This window comes from Dermacentor silvarum, chromosome 3 (genome assembly GCF_013339745.2).
Source record: "Dermacentor silvarum isolate Dsil-2018 chromosome 3, BIME_Dsil_1.4, whole genome shotgun sequence".
Taxonomy (NCBI): Eukaryota; Metazoa; Arthropoda; class Arachnida; order Ixodida; family Ixodidae; genus Dermacentor; species Dermacentor silvarum.
In genome coordinates, this window is record NC_051156.1 from 43,214,658 (window position 1) to 43,235,444 (window position 20,787).

At 47.9% G+C, this 20,787-nt stretch overlaps 1 protein-coding gene across 2 annotated transcripts in view; it reads right to left on the reverse strand.

The window, feature by feature from the left end:
• LOC125944474 (uncharacterized) overlaps positions 1 to 18,217 on the reverse strand; it is an 80,949-nt gene extending 62,732 nt beyond the window's left edge. Inside the window, exons 1-3 of one of the 2 annotated variants that reach the window (XM_049664985.1) lie at positions 18,081 to 18,217; positions 16,531 to 16,688; positions 4,053 to 4,126 (exon numbers count right to left, since the gene is read on the reverse strand). In XM_049664985.1, the coding sequence (XP_049520942.1) occupies positions 4,053 to 4,126; positions 16,531 to 16,688; positions 18,081 to 18,209 (361 nt within the window). In that variant the 5' untranslated portion in view covers positions 18,210 to 18,217. The remainder of the gene's footprint in view (positions 1 to 4,052; positions 4,127 to 16,530; positions 16,689 to 18,080) is intronic. The other variant, XM_049664984.1, reaches the window with a different exon arrangement.
• Positions 18,218 to 20,787: the final 2,570 nt, after the last annotated feature.

Sequence of the window (20,787 nt, forward strand, 5' to 3'; positions counted from 1 at the left end):
CGGGGTATGTGTCATATAGCCGAAGCACCGAAGGCGTCAGTATTACCATTACGCGTGTAAGAAATTACGGCAGAACTTATCTCACGATGACTGTCGACAGTAATGTCATTAGCAATCGATCTACGTAGCAAAACACCCTATTTCTGAAGTTACGTTTATTTAGCACCTGTAGCAGGTCATCCTGCGGGTTCCCTTTCTCTTGCTATATGGGACGTGCTCCGGCATCGTTCCACTTTGCGGGGCAACTCGTTCGCCAAGATTACCCATGAGCATGGTGGGATGATGGCGACTCTATGATGCCGATGCAGTGGCGACGGTGCAAAGACGAAGCAGATAGGACAATTATGTAAAGACAAATGCGATATGACGACGAAGCATGCCAACGACGACATGGGATGACGACGAGTGTATGAAGATGATGGCGTGACGACTACGGTATGACGACAAAACCAATCACGATGATGGAATGAAGAAGATGCAATGATCACGGCCGCATGATACTGACGGCTTGACAACGGCAGCATAATTACCATTGAATGACGACAGAAGGGTTACAATGGAACAAAGAATAAGGAATGAAGTCGACGGAACGACGAATGCAGATTGACGGCGACGGCATGGCGATATGGGATGACGTTAGTGAAGTGATGACTATCGTAAAACGACATCGTGTTGAAGACGGTATGACCACGACTGTGTAACGATGATGGCGTGGCAACTACAGCATGACGTGAGTCGGATGACAAAGTTGAAATGACGATGATGCAACAAACACAAAGGCATCATGAACACGAGCACGTACCTAGTTTCCGAAGATATTAGGCAACTTGGGCTATGGAGTACAGATTTTTGGGCGTTGTACAGATTTTGGTTCGTTGTAGTAATTGAGTTGAAAGCGCTGAATTGGCGTGGACAACAGGGGCGACAGGACATGCGCTATAGTTATCCACTGATTTTTATTTCAGAAGGGCATGGTACTTATATCGACAAAACGAATACAAAGTAGAAATAATCGCACGTGTAAACCAGCATTTTCCAGATAGGCACTTTCTCTCCCGCTCAGAGTAATCGACGGGGCGCTGACGCAGTTAGCACCCACTTTTGCAATCAAGTTTGCTCCGACAATTTACCTGCGTATCCTTATCCGTATTTCTGTAGACGGAACAACTCTTAAGCAGTGCTTCGCCCACACAATCGTCGCAGTTTACTGAAACATGTCTATCTGGATTAGAGCACTGCACGGGCCAATTTTTTCAGCCCGGGCCCGGCCCGGGCCCGTTTTTATGTTGGGCGGCCCGCCCGAGCCCGAACAAAACTTTTATGGCGAGACCCGGGCCCGGACCGGGCCCGGAAATAATCTACGTTACCCGCCCGGCCAGGCCCGCCACCCCTTTACCTTAGGCCCGAGCCCGGCCCGAGACCGAAAAATAATGTTTTTCAGAGTTGAGACGCCTGAGAATAACTCGCTGCACGTTACATGCACACCACCAGAAAGCCCGAGCCCGGCTCGGGCCCGCGTCAAAAAACCCGAGCCCAGCCCGGGCCCGGGTCAAAAAGCACACGCCGTGCCCGAGCCCAGCCCGAGCGCGTGAAAAAACTGTTCTACCCGGCCCGGCCCGGCCCACGGGCCGGGCCGGGCTCGGGCTTTCGGTAAGCCCGAGCCCGTGCAGTGCTCTAATCTGGATCACAATTCAAAATTTTGCCAACTTTCGCGTAGAATACTCCTAGAACAATCGATGCATGATAGCTGGGACATCCTGTATACACGTGACAACGCAAAGCGCACACGAGAAAAAAAAAGCTTAATCACCACTAAAATAAACCTAAAATATAGCCAATTAGACTCACGTACAACTGCAGCACATGGATTTCATGCATTTTGGTTCATTGTTTACAAAGATTGTCTATATGTTTTACCAAGATAAGAGGGCACGAAGACAATGAATAATATTAGGGGAAGCTTACGTTGTTCAAACACGAGTTGTAAATTGTACAGCTACATTTATTCCTTTTTCTCTGCAGGTTGTCAAGACACCGTTTTGCGTTATCCGAGATTACAACATGTAGAACACGTACGCAACATGAGCTAGAACAAATAGGCGACTGCTTGTAAAGAACACACATTTGATATCTGCCGGCAATCAAAATGACTGACTGGTAGCAAAATACACACAAATTAACTGTCTAAGCGACTCGAATGTGTGCCCCGCTTGCCAATGTAAAGATTATGAAAATTTATTTTGATCATCTAAATCTGAGCAATCTTAATATTATACCATTATTCATTACTCTTATGTCTTGTGGCTGATAGTTGACTGAACGCCGACTAGACTCACATAGCTTCATAATCTAGAAATAGTTCTTGCTTTTCTGGTTATGGTGGAGAAAGTTAAGCATAGCATAAAAAGTGTAAATTGTTACGGTACCTCCATCAATGTAACTGTGAAGGAGCACTTTGCACTTGCTGCAGTCTGTGTAGACAGAGGTTAGGTTGAAGCTTATGCCAGGGACTGAAACAGAAGATACAAGCTGGATGTTGTCAAGAAACGTGGACTAGAGTTTCGTTTAATCTTAATGAATCGTAGGCTAGCCTTAGACACCGTAACATACGTATCGCCCTTGGTAAGCAGACCCACTCGACACCATTACTCTCATTCTCTAACACCAGTTTTCGCAAGGACTGACACTTTTCGGTACTCTTTTTTTACACAAACAATAGCTGACTGGAATAAACTAACTGATGTATTTCCCCAGCACCCGTGACCTGTATACCATTTGTGCAATTAATGTTGTTATTTCATATTAGAGTTGCAATATAAGGAAGCTGTTTAAATTTTCTTAATCGTGTATCTTATGACCAAAGAAATTTTGTGAAAAGCGTGTTACAAAGTTGTTTCATCCTGTTCATTTGTGTAAATAATCTTGTGTATTCTGCTCACCCTGCTTGAACTTCTTGTCCGCAGTATTTTGTCAATAAAATAATACAAAAGTAAGCTGCTCTTTTTGTTGTTTCGAGGTAAATATGCTTGTTGGTTGAGCGTCCTAGTTCTACTGACGTGTTGCTTTCAAAATGAAACGAACCCGCTAGGTGAATGTACGGTTGAAATCAATACACATTCTTTATACTAAATACATTTTATCGCTTTCTTTCACTGCCCCTTGCTCTCCCCACGTGTAGGATAGCGAACTGGACTAATTCTAGTTAACCTCCCTGCCTTCCCGGCCTCCCTTCTCTCTCTATGTCTATCGGTCTTCCAGAAGAAAAGAAACAAATGTTACGATTACAACGCAAAGCGATATCGCAAAGAAACAGGTAGCGATGCATTATATCGGATGACCACAACGCTTTATTCATCATAACCGCGAACTGCCGTCGCAACATATAGTAAAAGGACCAGTGCTGATGTCTTCGCTACTGGGACAACCAGCAAGTTTATCGGACAGGCAGCGCTTCAGAAGTGCCCACGACACAAAAACATTGCTTTTCATGGAATCCGCAGTGATCCACGGCGCGACTTCGAAGATAGCTCCAGGACGAGCGTGCCAACTGCGGTCATTGTCTTTCTCAAGGTTGTGATCTAAATCTGGAGAAGAGAGCCGTCCCGAAATTCTCATTGGCACGGGTACCTTAGAACGGGCGTCGGTGGCAGGAGGAGCAGGGCTCCCTACGCGGTATCGATCTGCAGTTCGAAGCACAAGAGAAATTAAAAGAAAAATGAAAAATTTTCGCTTTGTATTCCTGTTACGAACCTCAATATAACAAGACTACGTTGTAAGGATGGAAATAAAGATAAAAAATAACTGTCGTTACATTCGTAAAAATACGGTAGATCGCTCGTCTAGTTCAGCATGAGTATGGGGTTATTCGGCGCACGGAGCAGGCCCTTGTGGGTCGTGCTCATTGGAGCGGAGCGTCGTACTGAGCAGCGTGCTCATTGCGCAGCTACGAAGTTCACTACATGAGCGTTAAGTGAGCGCAGTGGACGTGGTCGAGTAAGGCTCTTGAAGTAGTGCTATAGAAGACCAGCTAAGCATTGTATTACCAAACATACCGTCAATGGCATCCACGTGTATCACATTCTTCACCGTGTATCCAGGAGAAGACATCAGCGTCCCTGCCACGCTTCTATTGTAGTTCCATCGATGGTTCAAAATTCCAAAAAGAAAAAGAAGGACATCAGTGGGACTATTAGCGCACTGTATATTTTATTGTTTACATGCCAAGGTACTTTTGTTGCTGTTGTTTAATAAATGCACAGAGATGGTACGGTAGGCTACATTAGAGGATGGGATCAAACAGATGCCTGGATAAGTTTCTCCCCGCAGTAAGTTAAGGTATACGCTAGGTACCATAACTTGCTGCAGCATCCAGGTCAACAAAGAAGCAGCTGTGCTTCTGCGGACTGTTTTTCTGTCCTTTCAGCGTTTTTAACTAGCAAAGCCATGTGAACACGGTCGCTCAGATTCTAGGTTAAAACGATTGAAGGGAATGTGTCCAGTTCTTGCTAACTGCGGCGACTTCATCATGGCGTTTCACCATTCTATAGCTACAAGTGGGCGGCGTAAACTGCCTGTGAGCACATGGGTTCTGTCAGCATGATGAATAAACCACGCCCTGCACTCACGGAGGCTGTAAGTTGTGGTTAGTGGCGCCCTGCGGTGAAAGAAACATGTCTCGAATCGTGCTTACAAAATGCTTTTTTATTTTTTAAGGTGTGCCGTTAGAATGGGCTCCGGTTGCTGCGATTTCACTGAACACTATCGAGTGGTGAACGTTAGCAGGCTTAAGGATTAAACAAGTTACCATTTGTAATATATTTTAAGAACATATAGAACGCAGCCGGTACATATTAGTATATATGATCTGTAGAAAGCAGTATACCACGTATCGGCTGGTTTCGTTCACGCCATGGTCACGCGAATGCGTAGGCGTCGCTGCCGTTTTTCGTGGCTTAAAGATAAATTTATTCAGCGCACACTGTTTCAGTACAACATCATTTTGCAGCGCAGTATTTAACCTGTATATAAGTCACGTAATTGGCTTTCACCATAATAACAACATAACGAATTTTTGTTGATATCTCCTCAGACGAGATTTGCGGGCCTAACCTGGACCAAGTGCGTTTTTCTGCTAAGAAAACATGGTTACTCATGTTCAACAATACTGAATTTGCACCCATAGTCTGAAGGTGAACACAAAATCTCATTCGACGTCAACCGCCACTCTGTGAAAATATTACTAGAGACAAAACCCAGCGCACCGTTTAAGCAAATTCATCACTTCTGGGGACAGCGAACGAACATAGAACGTGTCGCTAGATGTGTTCGGTCAGGTTAATGTATAAATACGATTAGCATCGTTTGCCTACTTTAGATATTTTAGACTATATATTTATCTACTTAGCCTCTTAGGCCAACCCACGGGTCTAAGTAGTCTACTTGCTTGGACCACTAGGTCGTGATGCTCCTGATGGTCGTTGTGCTCTCGTGTTGCTTGCGTCGTCGTAATTCAAGCTTCGTGCTCCGACTCCCGTAATGACATTGTCGTCACTCGATCGTCTCTTACGCTGACTGAGTAGCCTGACCAACTATGGTGGGAATTATGTATTTACTATTATGATTATTAAGATGTAATGGTGTAATTGGTTATTTGAACTATTAATGAATTAGAAATATATATGATCCAGTGGTTTTCATTTATTTAGTGACCACAGGGACCATGACCTTATAGTCGTTAACGATACACCACCATAGGGTGTACGGAAAAGGTTGGCACGTTCTTCCTAACCACGTCACCAACGCCGCGCGAGTTCGGTGATAACGCAGGCAAATCACCGCCGCCGTCGACAACATTTGTGCGCGTTGTTTGTGTCACCGAACACAGCCGCTGTCAAACGCGGGCTATATATACGTGAAGGAACGGCTAAACGCCGTTGTGGATACTGTTAGGGAACAGGCAGTCGAGAGCCCAGAGAGAGTCGGCGGCAGAGAGATTGGGGTTGTGAAGAGGAAGAAGCGCTGGCAGAGGCCGACAGGGCTGTGCGCATGCACCGCAGTGGGAGAGCGGGCAGGCACACGCACAAACTAGGGTGCCTCGATGCCCTCCTCACCCACCGCTGCATTTCCACTGGGAAGTCGCGTTTGCTCTCCGCCGTGCTTTCGCCCCCCGTGAAAGCGCGCGTCGCTCGCACAAACAGCATACGTCCCATGAGAGTTTTACCGCGTAAGCTGTTATGGGCTCATTCCATTACGCGTTTCGTGTCGCGATGATGCCGCGGCCGCCGACCCGTAGCCGCTATCGCATGCGAAGAAATATACCCGCTCTCCGCCGGGATCAAGCCCAGGCCCACTGCGTGGGAGGCAGATTCTCCACCACTGAGCCAAGCAAGCGCTTGCTATTGGAGAGTGGGAAAATCTACTATAAACGCGCCCTATGCAGGCGCGCAGGCGCAGACGACGAGATGCGATTCAGACGCGGAACGCCAACAACGCGGTCCCGAGCCTCCGCCGGTATGGTGGCTCCATCTAGTTAAGGCGCCGGCAAACGCAACTCTTCAGACACTGTAAATTTTGCTGCCGCCTTAACTAGATAGCGCTAACATACCGAAGGACATTCGGGATCACGTTGATTGCGCTAGATTGGGCGCGTTTACAGTGTACTAGCACACTGTAGGCGCGTTGCAAAGGGAGCGAATATGACAGCCGTAGTTGCATTGTCGGCCGCTTGGCTGGGCCAAACGGCACTAGCCATCGGCGATGGAACGCGTCAGCTTGCACGCGCGACGGCGTCCCATGCGCGTTCCTGACGCATTCACTCAAACTACTAGGTAGTACTGTCGAAACGCTCGTCTAGCTTACGCTGTGACTGTGCTGCGTGTGCCGCGCAGGCCTGGCATTTTTTTCTATTGCTGGAAGGGACCATCGAAGAGTGAACCTTTAACAGCTTCGCTGTAAAAATGATAGAATCGTCGCGATGAAAAATCACGAGCCGCCGTATAGCGTCGAAGTCGCTAGTTATAATGAATTTATTAACAGCGGAGTCGTTTAAGCCGGCCGTAAGTCCGTGGCGCGTCAACGTAAAATGTATGCCGATCCTGGCGGTAGTGCATAAAGGGTCCAAGCGCAATGGCACATACCCCTGTGAACTACGAAGCTGAGCCTGGCTAAGTCTAGTAAGCATGGTTGGGACTACTTAAGCTTACTCAATCATCGATAGCTAATCAATATCTAATCGATCAATAATCAGTAAATTCTGGGAAATGCTCGGGATGACATGGTAGTGCTTAGCCTAGCCCGAATACGTGGCCAATACCCTGTGATACAGGTTTACAGATGACATTGTTCTATTCAGCAACAATGGGGACAAATTACAGCAAATGATTGAGGACCTTAATCGAGAAAGTGTAAGCGTGGGGTTGAAGATTAGTATGCAGAAAACAAAGGTAATGTTCAATAGCCTGGCAAGGGAACAAGAATTCATGATCGCCAGTCAGCCTCTAGAGTCTATAAAGGAGTACGTTTATCTAGGTCCATTACTCACATGGGACCCTGATCATGATAGAGAAATTTACAGAAGAATAAAATTGGGTTGGAGTGCATGAGGCAGGCATTGCCAAATCCTGACTGGGAGCTTAGCACTGTCGTTGAAAAGAAAAGCCTACAAATTGCATTCTACCGCTCCTATAATATGGGGCAGATACTTGGTGGTTAACAAAGAATCTCGAGAACAAGTTAAGGAATGTACAAAGAGCGATGGAACGAAAAATGCTACGCCTAACCTTAAAAGACAGGAAGAGAGCGGTGTGGAACCGAGAGCAAAAGGGGATAGCCGATATTCTAGTTGACATTAAGAGGAAAAAATGGAGCTCAGCAGGCCATGTAATGCGTAGGATGGATAACCGGTGCACCATTAAAGTTACAGAATCGATACCAAGAGAAGGGAAACGCAGTCGAGGACGGCAGAAAACTAGGTGGGCTGACGAAGTTCGGAAATTTGCAGGCGCAAGTTGGAATCAGGTAGCGCAAGACGGGTAATTGGAGATCACAGGGAGAGGTCTTCGTCCCGCACGGGGCATAAATATAAGCTAATGATGATGACCTTGCAATAGCGAATCAATAGCTAATCGATAATCGACCAATAATTATTAAATTCCAAAAATGCTAGGGACGACTTGGTATTGCTTAGCCTAGCCCGAATACGTGGCCAATGCCTTGTGATAGCGAATCAATAGCTAATCAGTAATCGATCAATAATCAACAAATTCTGGAATATGCTGGGGATGACTTGGTAGTGCTTAGCCTAGCCCAAATAAGTGGCCAATATCTTGCGATAGCCAATCGATAGCCAATCAATGGCTGATCGATAATCAACAAATAATCAATCCACGTGCCCACACCACAACATTTCACCAATCATTCTTTATTCGTACTGCGCGTGACTGGAATCGCCTTCCCGGCCATATCGCTACGATCACCGACCATGCAGCATTCAAATCCGCCGTCGAAGAAATCGCACACATCGACGCTAACCCATAGGATTATCGTGTACACTGCTGCGCATCATTAATATTTTATTTATTCCTGCCTTGTATTCGCTAACTGATTTGTATTTATTGGACCTGTATTCACCAATTTTTACTGAAATTATGTTCTATCCCCTGTACCCACCCCTCATGTAATGTCCCTAACGGGACCCTTGAGGTATAATAAAATAAATAAATAAATAAATAAATAAATAAATAAATTCCTGGAAATGCTGGGGATGATTTATTAGTAGTTAGCCTAGGCCAAATACGTAGCCAATACCTAGCGATAGCCTATCAATCGCTAATCGATAATCGACAAATAATGAATAAATTCCGGGAAATGCTGGGGATGACTTGGCAGTGCTTAGCCTAGCCCAAAGCCAGGACTAGCTAGGTACCCATCAGCTCCCCTGTCTCTGTAGCATTGCGCCTCCAGTGAGAGCTACGCTAATTTTATTGCGATAGCAATTATATGGACACTCCAAAGCAGATTTCTGCCGTCGGCGTCGCCGTCGCCGTTGCCGTCGCCGTCGCCGTGAGGTTGCGTATGACGTCAATGGAGATGAAATCGTCGCCGCGCGCCGCCGAACGCTGCATGTGCGAGTGAAAGGGCGCGAAGGACGCGCGCTTTCACGGAGAGTGAACGCACGGCGGAGAACAAACGCGCGTTCTGTGCCGTGCTCCAGTAAGGGCTGCAGAAGTAGGCGTCTCTTTCCTCCTTTACAATCACCATATATGTAGAGCAAACGCGCTTTCTTCTGACGCACGAAAGGCCATGGGGGGGGGGGGGGGGGGGCAGGGAATGGAGGCGACGTTTAGCTGCGGCACCAAGTGCCTATTTATATCAGAGGCTCCGGCAACAGTCACCAACGCCGCACGCATTTTGTGCGAACGCGGGCAAAACGCCGACGGCGTCGACAACAGTGCTGTGTGTTGCCGGTGCTGCTGCATGTCCAAGTTTGTACAGCGGATAAAACTACTATCCTTACTCCGTATAGCTCTCTACTAAGTTGCTATCGCAATTGATGCTTCGCCTTTCGGGTGAAACTGCGACAACTTTTTTTTAACAGCTCTGATAGCGTCCATGCAACAATGGTTGCTTGTGTATTGTCAAATATTCATATGCTGCTGCCTAAAGCTCACGGCACGGTGCGAAAAGGCGCTCGCATGCAGACGCGCAGTCGGTCGCTGCGAACCCGTGCGGTCGCTGCGTTGAGGCTTTATTCTGTTAGGCTCCATTTGGTTATACTCACGCCTAGTCTCCTCTCAGTGGTTGCCAGGTTTCACGCAAGAAGCTGTGTCGGGGGACTCCATCGCGGCGAGCGCGCGCAATGGGTGTTCGCTGTACATATTCGGTAAAGAGCTAGCGCCTGTAAACTATTCCTAGGGTTATTATTAGGCAGTGAGAAACTTCTCTCGTTTGGAAAGTACTTGCAGAAATGGCCAGGAGGGCGCCCGCGTGGTGTTCTTATTGAGCACCGAAAGACAAACCTATGAGGGGCGCGCCGCGTTATCCCTCATACTGCGCAAGAGAACAAGGGAAGCGCTTCCGACAGGTGGCGACTCCGTAAGTGCTTGCCGGCAATACGGAGCTTTGGGGGGTATTCCGTAAGAGCCCACCTAGTGGACTGTCTATTTCGGCTGTCGTGAATGGCTCCAGCAGCACGAGCGAGAAAAAAAATGACAGCAGATCCACGAGGTGAATGATGATGAGTGGGCGAAGCTCCGGAGGGAATCATCGGATCTCCCGCTTAAGGGGACGCTAGCACAAACGCGTTAGAAACGTGCAGTACTCTCTAGTAAGGGGGAGCGGCCACAGCGTCTTACGCAGCCATTTACACATGCCGAACGTGCACCGCGTTTGCCGACGCCATCACATGACTGCTGAGAGAGTATACCCCCCGTATTCATAAACGCTCCTCGACTTGAACTTGACTTGCCACCGCTTTGGGCAGCGCGTTCGAAACGCGTTGAAGGTAAGGTGGAGAGGCCACAGCGTCTTACACCAGCTTCTTACACGGGCCGTAACGCGCTAGCACAAACGCGTTAGAAACGCGCTAGGACCCGCCGGGGTGGCTCAGTCATAGAATCCCGGCCCCGGCGGCCGCATTTCGATAGAGGCGAAATGCAAAAACGCCCGTGTGCTTGCGTTGTAGTGCACGTTAAAGAACCCCAGGTGGTCAAAATTAATCCGGAGCCCTCCACTACGGCGTGCCTCATAATCAGAACTGGTTTTGGCACGTAAAACCCCAGAAAGAAGAAACGCGCTAGAAACGCGGCCTTTCGTTAATGTTGGGCATTTATAGCCATCGTGGTGCGTTTGTCCATGTCCGCTTCGTGGCGTAGTGATTTCTTTCTGGCACGCATATCTCTTTTCATCAGACAACGCCCGCTTCGTTGGTCTTTCACCTACCCACAATCAGTCAAATAGCTAGTGGCAACGATATGACGTCGGATAGGAAGATGATCATGCGCGTGATAGCTGATCATTTTACTGTGCTGCTTGGACAACAAAGGAACATTATGGAAGGGTTCCGGAAGAGATTTTTACTGTTTATGCCGTTTATGCTCCTTATGCAAGAAACCAGAAACGATCGAGCACGCATTTCTAGATTGTTGGGACCCAATCTTTCACTGGGATGTGCTTCAGCGCACATTAAAGAAACAATTACCCCTTGACCCATATGGCATTCGTTTCTTGCCGGTAGACGTATCCGAGGATATTCCGTACGATTTGATCATGGTCCTGGGACTCCACGCCTTGTGGAAAACGAGAATGGAATATCGGCATGCTGATGAAAATGTACGCCCTGTTCGCGAACATTTTATCGAAAGTGTTGTGCGTGTGCGAGATGTGTATCGTGCTCTAGCCGATCCACCAGACTGGATCCCTGTATTTGATGTGTTGGCTTGTATGAAAAGATTTTAATGCCGCGATAGCCAAAGTCTGGCTGCCATTTTTTTCCCCTGTAACGTGTTATTTCGGAAATAAAGAAAAAAAAGCTTCGTGGCGTAGTGGGCTAACGCCGCGCGCTCGGAAGCGAGGGGTCCCTGGTTCGATTCCGCGCTACGGACACAACTTCGGAATTTTTTCTCATTTTTCTCAGACTGGTTACACACTACTACTACTACTACGACAGGGGACGGAACGGGTGCCGCCATAAGGAGCTTCGCCCCTAAAATACTGGCTGGCTACTTCTCGCTCGTGCTGCTGGAGCCATTCCGACAACCAAAGTGGACAGTCCACTAGTTGCAAGGTTGGGTAACAGCGCAAACAGACGACCCCAAGAAGGGAGACACGGACACACAGGCGCTGACTAACAACTGGTTTTTATTGTGAAGGTTGGCACACCTTCTTGTGGTCGCCTGTTTGCGCTGTCACCCAAACTTTCAAGATGTGCCAACTCGCCCAAAAAGAAGTATTGATGAAGTCCACTAGTTGGACTCCTACAGAATACCCCTGCTGGTCAAAGACTCTTGTCTGCGAACGTCGTACAAAAGCGTGATGAACGCGCTAGGAAAGCACTCAACCGTGGACGATGAGCCAGTTCTTTGAGAGCTGGGAACTCTATAGCTATCGTCTAAGTGTTAAAAAATACCCCATTGTGGTACTCGGATCCGGTACCGAAGCCTCTTTCCCGAGTACGTAGCGAAGGTGTCGGTTTACCATTCTGTAGCCAAATTCAACATAGCAAATCCTCCCAGAGCTCGCGCACGGCCGCTGGATAAAAAAAAAAAAAAAAGTTCGCAGTTTCACCTGAAAGGCGAAGCATCAATTGCGATAGCAAACTTGTAGAGAGCTATACGGAGTAATGATATTAGCTTTATCAGCTGTATAAACTTGGACATGCAGCAGCATCGGCAACATGCAGAACTGTTGTCGACGCCATCGGCGTTTTGCCCGCGTTCGCTCAAAATGCATGCGGCGTTGGTGATTGTTGCCGGAGCCTCTGATATAAATAGGCACTTGGTGCCGCAGCTAAACGTCGCCTCCCTTCCCTCCCCCACGGCCTCTCGCGCATCGGAAGAAGGCGCGTTTGCTCTACATATATGGTGATTGTAAAGGAGAAAAGAGACGCCTACTTCTGCAGCCCTTAAGCGAGCACGGCGCAGAACGCGCGTTTGTTCTCCGCCGTGCGTTCACTCCCCGTGAAAGACGTGCCCCTCGCGCCCTTTCACTCACACATACAGCGTTCGGCGGCGCGCGGCGACGATTTCATCTCCAAATGACGTCATACGGAACTTCACGGTGACGGCGACAGCGACGGCAACGCCGACGGCAGAAATCTGCTTTTGAGTGTCCATATAATTGCTATCGCAATAAAAAAAGTTGTCGCAGTTTCACCCGAAAGGCGAAGCATCAATTGCGATAGCAACTTAGTAGAGAGCTATACGGAGTAAGGATAGTAGTTTTATCCGCTGTACAAACTTGGACATGCAGCAGCACCGGCAACACACAGCACTGTTGTCGACGCCGTCGGCGTTTTGCCCGCGTTCGCACAAAATGCGTGCGGCGTTGGTGACTGTTGCCGGAGCCTCTGCTATAAATAGGCACTTGGTGCCGCAGCTAAGCGTCGCCTCCCTTCCCTGCCCCCCCCCCCCCCCCCCCCACGGCCTTTCGTGCGTCAGAAGAAGGCGCGTTTGCTCTACATATATGGTGATTGTACAGGAGGAAAGAGACGCCTACTTCTGCAGCCCTTAAGGGAGCACGGCACAGAACGCGCGTTTGTTCTCCGCCGTGCGTTCACTCCCCGTGAAAGCGCGCGTCCCTCGTGCCCTTTCACTCGCACATACAGCGTTCGACGGCGCGCGGCGACGATTTCATCTCCATTGACGTCATACGGAACCTCACGGCGACGGCGACGGCAACGGCGACGCCGACGGCAGAAATCTGCTTTGGAGTGTCCATATAATTGCTATCGCAATAATAATATGTTCACTCCACATTCTATATTCCCATATTGTACAGGTTTCTGAAGCCTCTGAAAGCGTACTGCCCCCTCGCTTCTAAACAAAAGGAAAGCAGCGACTGCGCGTCTGCCGGTTTCGCAGCATAAGGTTGCCACTTTAATAGGAGAGCTCGCTTTGGCGTTTCCCGCCCCCCCCCCCCCCCCCCAAATAAAAAAAGTTGTCGCAGTTTCACCTGAAAGGCGAAGCGTCAATTGCGATAGCAAACTTGTAGAGAGCTATACGGAGTAAGGGATATTAGCTTTATCAGCTGTATAAACTTGGACATGCAGCAACATCGGCAACACGCAGAACTGTTGAAGACGCCATCGGCGTTTTGCCCGCGTTCGCTCAAAATGCGTGCGGCGTTGGCGACTGTTGCCGGAGCCTCTGATATAAATAGGCACTGCGTGCCGCAGCTAAACGTCGCCTCCCTTCCCTCCCCCTCCCCCACGGCCTCTCGCTCGTCGAAAGAAGGCGCGTTTGCTCTACATACCTGGTGATTGCGAAGGAGAACAGAGACGCCTACTTTTGCAGCCCTTAAGCGAGCACGGCGCAGAACGCGCGTTTGTTCTCCGCCGTGCGTTCACTCCCCGTGAAAGACGCGCCCCTCGCGCCCTTTCACTCGCACATACAGCGTTCGATTTGGCGCTGAGCCGTGCTCCCTCAAGGGCTGCAGAAGATAGCGCCAACCTTTCCCTTTCCCTCAAGAACCACTTATCGGCGACGATTTCTTCTCCAAATGACGTCATACGGAACCTCACGGCGACGGCGACGGCGACGGCTACGGCGACGGCGACGGCGACGCCGACGGCAGAAATCTGCTTTTGAGTGTCCATATAATTGCTATCGCAATAAAAAAAAAAGGTGCGGCGTGCCGCGTCGAGCGCGCAGCTATGGGAGCGAACGTGACGGCCGTAGTTGCATTGTCGGCCGCTTGGCTGGGCCGAACGGCGCTAGCTCGGAGGAATGGAACGCTTCGGCTCGCACGCGCGACGGCGTTTGAAGCGCGCTCTTGACGCATTTGCTATGCCGATGCCAGACAAGAGACCCCGGCGTGTGGTGCCGCGGCGGATCACACCGTTTTCGTTGCACGCGGCAGGCCGCACCTTTTTCTTATTCAGCGGCCGTGGCTCACGCATGCATGCTCGCCAGAACAATCGCCGCTGGCGCGCAGCGAAGTGACGCGGAGTGACACATTTCTGGAGACCGTACTTCTTGCGTAGCTTCCATAGCCTTGCACCTTATGTATGAAACGTAAGGTTTCAAAGGTAAGGTATGAAACACAAGGCCGCGCATTTGCAGCCGATCACTTCGATCCGACAAGAAGAAAAAGTGGCGGCAGACACTGAGCGCGTTGGATTGTTGCTAGAAAAAACACGGTTGAAGGCGGCAGCACCACAGACCACAAAAGACTAAATCTAGGGGTTTTACAAAAGACGCCATATGGTAGCCATTGCATGCTTACATCGGCTCTCGATTACGGGAGAGCCGTAGTTTTTTTTTTTTTTTTACTAGCAGCCTCTAAATATTGCATTGGGCAGACAACGTGCACCTGAGTACCGGGGGGGGGGGGGGGTATTCTGTAAGAGTTCACTTAGTGGACTGTCCACTTCGGCTGTCGCCATTGGCTACCGCTGGCTGGGACTGGCTGGGACCTTCGCGCTCGTGAAGCGGCAACCAATGGCGTCCACTAGGTGGGCTCTTACAGAATAACTCCCCCCCCCCCCACCCTGGATGTTAGCGCATATGAAATGAGTCCCAGTTCGTCGTCACCAAACATTTTCAGCGTGCCGTGAGCTGTACCTAATGGGTTTTACGTACCAAAACCACCATCTGATTATAAGGTACGCCGTAGTGGGGGACTCCGGATTAATTTTGACCACCTGGGGTTCTTCAACGTGCACCTAAATCTAACTACACGGGTGTTTTCTGCATTTCACCCCCAACGAAATGCGGCCGCCGTGGCCGGGATTCCATCCCGCGACCTCGTGCTCAGCAGCCCAACACCATACCACTGAGCAACCACAGCGGGTAACCACTGCACTATACACCCTCCCTTGCCTAACATGCATTTGTGGGAACCATATGGTTGCATTGTACCGACCATTGTAACACAACTTTCTATGGGCGAGAGAAAGAGAAAATGAGAGCAAGAGAGAGAAATAAAGAGAGAGACAGAGAGAGCGAGAAAGAGAAAAAAAACTATATAAACTTTCTTGGCGAGGCATAAATTCAACCGGGTACTCATGGTGCGAAGGCGAGCGTCATACCCACTACGCTATACACCCACGCTTGCAGAGCCCCGCTGTCTCATCAGATTTCACAAACGTAAAACTGGCCAATTTTTAAAATCCTTTGCTTTAATGCTTTAAGTAAGGGTATTTGTCTACAATATAAAGGGAACCGCTTGCCTATGTTTAACTTTTGAAGATTTCCTCCTCTTTTGCCTAACTGCTAAAATCTCTTTATTGGTATTCAGGCACATGATAGTACCAGGTCATGAAGCACCATTTTAAGAAATGCTAAGATAGTTCGTGGCTCCTGAAGAGCGTTAGCCAGACAGGAAAATGATGTATAACTGCGTCTTACAAACATGTAACAATGCGTCAGTGACAGTGACTAGAACTTTTATTGGTCCTGAGAAACTGGCCAGGGGGAGCCAGTCGTTCATTTATTTTCTTTCCACAGGAATTTATTAACCTTATTTACTTACAGGTGCTTGTAAATTATTCATAATTTAGCACTACGCAAGTCATTATTTACGAAATATTTAGTGATTTGTATACAATTTTATAATTCAAATTTAGTGGCAATTTAGAACCCTATGTAGTTCGGGAAGCCATGCGAGATAAAAATGAGGCACAGCGAGTACACAAATTCTATTTCGTTACCTGAAGTGATCGTACTCTCTAAAATAGGTGTAGTATTTAAATTCGCTTTTTTTATGTTGCGTATTTCGAATTCACTATGTCGAACTGAAGTTTTCATCACTGGAAACGTAGTGCACGGTCATTTTTATCTGTTGTTAAAAAAGTATTTCCGAACACAAACTCACACTTTGACGTAATCGCCAACGTCCACTTCGAAAGTACCATAGTTGTTCTCAAAAGGACTTGTCATAATTATGGTGATGCACTTTCCACTGTCCCCGAAATATGGATCCTCTTGGTAGTTCCTGTACATTATATACCATTTTTCGTGGATCGGGAAGCACTGCAATGAAACGATTCGGAGACTGCAGTTCTGTGGCGTCATACACACGGTGTGCTACGTAACTTCAGCCAAACTCTAAATATATGCAAATGCCACCTAGTTGCACAGAACCAAAGTAATGTAGTTTGCCGTCGCTTTGAGATACTCAGATTACTTCGTTTGTATTCCGCCTAATTTGATAATTAGTCATAATTAATCAGTCTACTTCTCAATTATTATATTTAGATGAAAGGCTTAAATGATGAAAAAAATTCGTCGGCCCTTCCTCTCCGTGAACATGGTTAACCACCGAAGCGGAACCGTGCGGACTTGGTCCTCACTTAATTCCGAGGGTTCGTTAATGTATTTCTCAATTATGAGGTTACACACACGTTCGACTGCGACGGAGAGACCCATGACACTGACGGTATGCCCGCAGTCCGCCGTTGTCGCTTGCGTTCGATGTCTCGAGTTTGCTCGGCGGCGTGGTTATCAGCATTCGCCCACCATTGCCGCTTGCAAGTCGTCGAAATTAAGTTGCTTCAAAATTAAATCTATCCGTTACGTAAGACAATGAATGGCTCATATTCCCTTAAGCAATGGATCATACCCCGCAAACGCGGCCTCCCCATTACGACGACAGAAGAGAAGTGAAATTCTACGCTGGAATGGTGAGTGGCAACGCAGGCAGCTGTGGAAGAAGACGACGACGACGAACGCGGGAGCACTGGCAAGAAACGCCTGCCGAGCACGATCACGAGCGCTACCCGAGGGGTGCCAACGAGCCAGCTGCGGAAGACGACTACGCTCGAGCCAATGCTGATGATGATAGCTCTCCGTACACAGGTGATTTCGCCTAGACATATAAAGCTTCGCTTTAAAACTCGCCAAACACCTTTCTGGTGCTCAATACGGGCTGCATCGAAGTGTTTTTTTTCGAACGTGAAAGAAGCCCGCTAAGGCACTTTTCGAGTATTCACCGGGCTTCTCTCATGCTTAGAAAAACACTTCTATGTAGCACGTATTGAGCAAGAGAAAGCTGTAAAGGTATCATGTATCATGTTGCTTTATAATTGTCTAATTAACGCTTATCATTTGGTTATAATATTACATATTAATATATATCATATAATACTCTTGGAAGCATCATTTTCGTTGTGTCAATGAGGAATATGTAGCTTTCAATTAGCTCTGATATATTTTCATCTTTCACACATCTCTAATGCAGGCTGCCTAAAGCTGTCAGCAAGCTCGCGTGCTTGCAACAACTGCAAGTTATGGCAAGCATGAGCTAATGGTCTGCATAATAGGCATTTGCTTAACTGAAAATTATATGTTGTGACTTGTTTGAAAGACACTGTAATTTTAGTCAAAGCAAATTTCAACAGAAAGTGCAAATCAAGTCCTACTTACAGCCGCCTCGTTTTGATAGATTCCGAGCGCAGGATTGTTGTAGGGAATTTCAGTGCTCCCGCTGATAGAAAGTGGTAGCAGGACAAAAGCAAAGAACGCTGCGAATATAAACTTCCACTGTGGAATCATTGCTGGCTAGCCTATTTCAGGTTAAGAACTCGAGTGTCTGCTTGCGGACTTTTATATCAGCCACTGTCAGCTGAAACGAACTGCTCTAGTCAATGTTTTTTATATATTTTCGCAGGTTGGTCTCGTTAGCATAGCACCCGATTAAGTTTATTGGCATGAGCACGTGATGGTATGACAAATACAATGCGATAGCAAGTAAAAGTGTTTCCTCTATGCGTTGTCGGAAACATCATCCTTTAATTCGAAACGCATTTCACGTAGATGCCCCAAACTCCTGCGTCAAGGAAACAGGTGGTCTTTAGAAATACAAGTCGTTAAACCGGAAACGTTTGGCTAGTGCAAATTTGACTTTGAAGTTCTAATGGGTTGAAAACAATCGGAAGTACCGGGTCTCTACGTCACTGAAAAAAATATGTTTTTTCCGGTTGCGCTTTGTCAATTCTAATATGGTGAAAATTCATAGTCAGCGACAAAGGAACTTGTGCAGAAGAAATGAACAAAGCATTTGTGTGTGTGAAAATTATATTTAAAGAGGTCCGGAGGCTCGACTTAAACCGAGGCGGGCCGCTCCCACGTTAGCACTGTCAGGCCTAGCCCTTCAGCGACATCATGGGCTCTCTGGACAGCCCTTAGTTGATCTTGAAGCAATAGGCTTGGATTCTTTTTAAATGCCAAGCATTTCATGGTGAACATTTGCTACTTTGACCATATCTATCTATCTATCTATCTATCTATCTATCTATCTATCTATCTATCTATCTATCTATCTATCTATCTATCTACCTATCTATCTATCTATTTATCTATCTAGCCGCCTACGACTTTGTCCTGTCATGGTCGTTTATTTAACTTGTTATGTACCAAAATCGGCTTACTATGACAAGAGTATAAGACGAACATAAATGATATGTCATGACATGCATATCATGACATGCGCGTCATCCAGGTCCTGAAACAGCCGCCTACGTCTTGGTGCACTCATGGCCGTTTCGTTAACTTGGTAGGTACCAAAATTGATATTGTCACGTAGTAGTGACGGCGAAGAAAGCAGTCGCAAAACTGTGAATTACGAAACGGACTTTATAGGGTGAACGTGTACCCACACAAGCAAGTTGCACTCGAAGGTAAACGATAGCGGCGAAACGCGTCAGCTTTTATACATGAGTCATCGAAGGTACCCTGGTACGCGCGTGTCTTCGAGAAAGTTCTAGAGAATTCGCGTCACTCATACGAACAGATTACATGAGCGTCGGTTTCAAGAGACAACGAATAGAAGCATCGATGACGTTCGAGAAACTTCCGATACATGCAGGCGCATCCTGTGCCTGCAGCCGCAACAGCCGGTGAAAAGCGGTCACCGGTGAAAGATAAACACGTATACGTGTCAATATATTATTACAGGAGTGTATGACGAACATAAGCGATAGGTCATGGCAAAAATGTCATGACATGCGTGTCATGTGGGTCATGACAATGACCCAGCGAAAACTTTTAACCCTCAAAAACCACTCAAATGGGTTTGGACGTGGGTACTAAATAAAGGAAACACTACAGGATACTGGTAGAAGTAATAGTCATCAGCATGACTCAGCAAAATAGACAATGACTCAGCGAAAAAAGATTAACACTCGAAAACCAATGGAATGGCTTCGGACGTGGGCACTAAGTGAAGGGAACCCTAAAGGACGATGGTAGAAATCATACTCATTGTAGTGAAGAAGAGGGACGATGCAGTGGGGCATCCTTACCAGAGCTGTCTAGTGGGTCAAGCTCTCCAGCTAGCGCATCGCTCGGACTACGCCGCTCGCGCCCGCAGTTCCCTGAGCTGATCCAACGGTCGGCTCTAACGCTTGCGTGCAATAAACGCCTTTACAAGTGGTGGAGAGTGCTACGCTCGAACAATCCTGGAGCTTCGATCCCGTACCCTCTCTTCAACCATGTCCCAGGACGCATCTCAGCCGACGTCCCAGCAAACGCCTCCTGCACCATCCGTCGTGTGCTCTGGTCTACCTCGCCACAAGGATCCTCCTGTTTTCAGCGGCACAGACGACCACGACGTGGAGGACTGGCTGTCCACGTACGAGCGAGTAAGCGTCGTCAATAAATGGGACGATGCCGCGAAACTAAGCAACGTACTCTTTTACCTCGCCGGCGTGGCAAGCCTCTGGTACAACAACCACGAGACGGAAATTCCGACATGGTCCGCGTTCAGGACCTCATTGGTAGCTGTGTTTGGTCGTCCTGCTGCGCGCAAGGTGCGAGCAGAATCCCGCTTGCGAGAACGAGCCCAACAGCCGGGAGAGTCCTTCACTAGCTACATCGAAGATATCCTGGACTTGTGTAAGCGCGTGGACGCAACGATGTCGGAATCAGACAGTATCAGAAACGTCATGAAAGGAATCGAGGACGCCGCTTTCAATATGCTGCTCGCCAAGAACCCACAATCCGTAACAGAGATCGTTACGTTATGCCAAAGTTACGAGGAGCTACGCAGGCAGCGCTCGTTGACTCGTCGGACTTCATCATGCGACGAACACATCGCTGGTCTGGCTACCACCTTCGACCAGACCGCACTGCT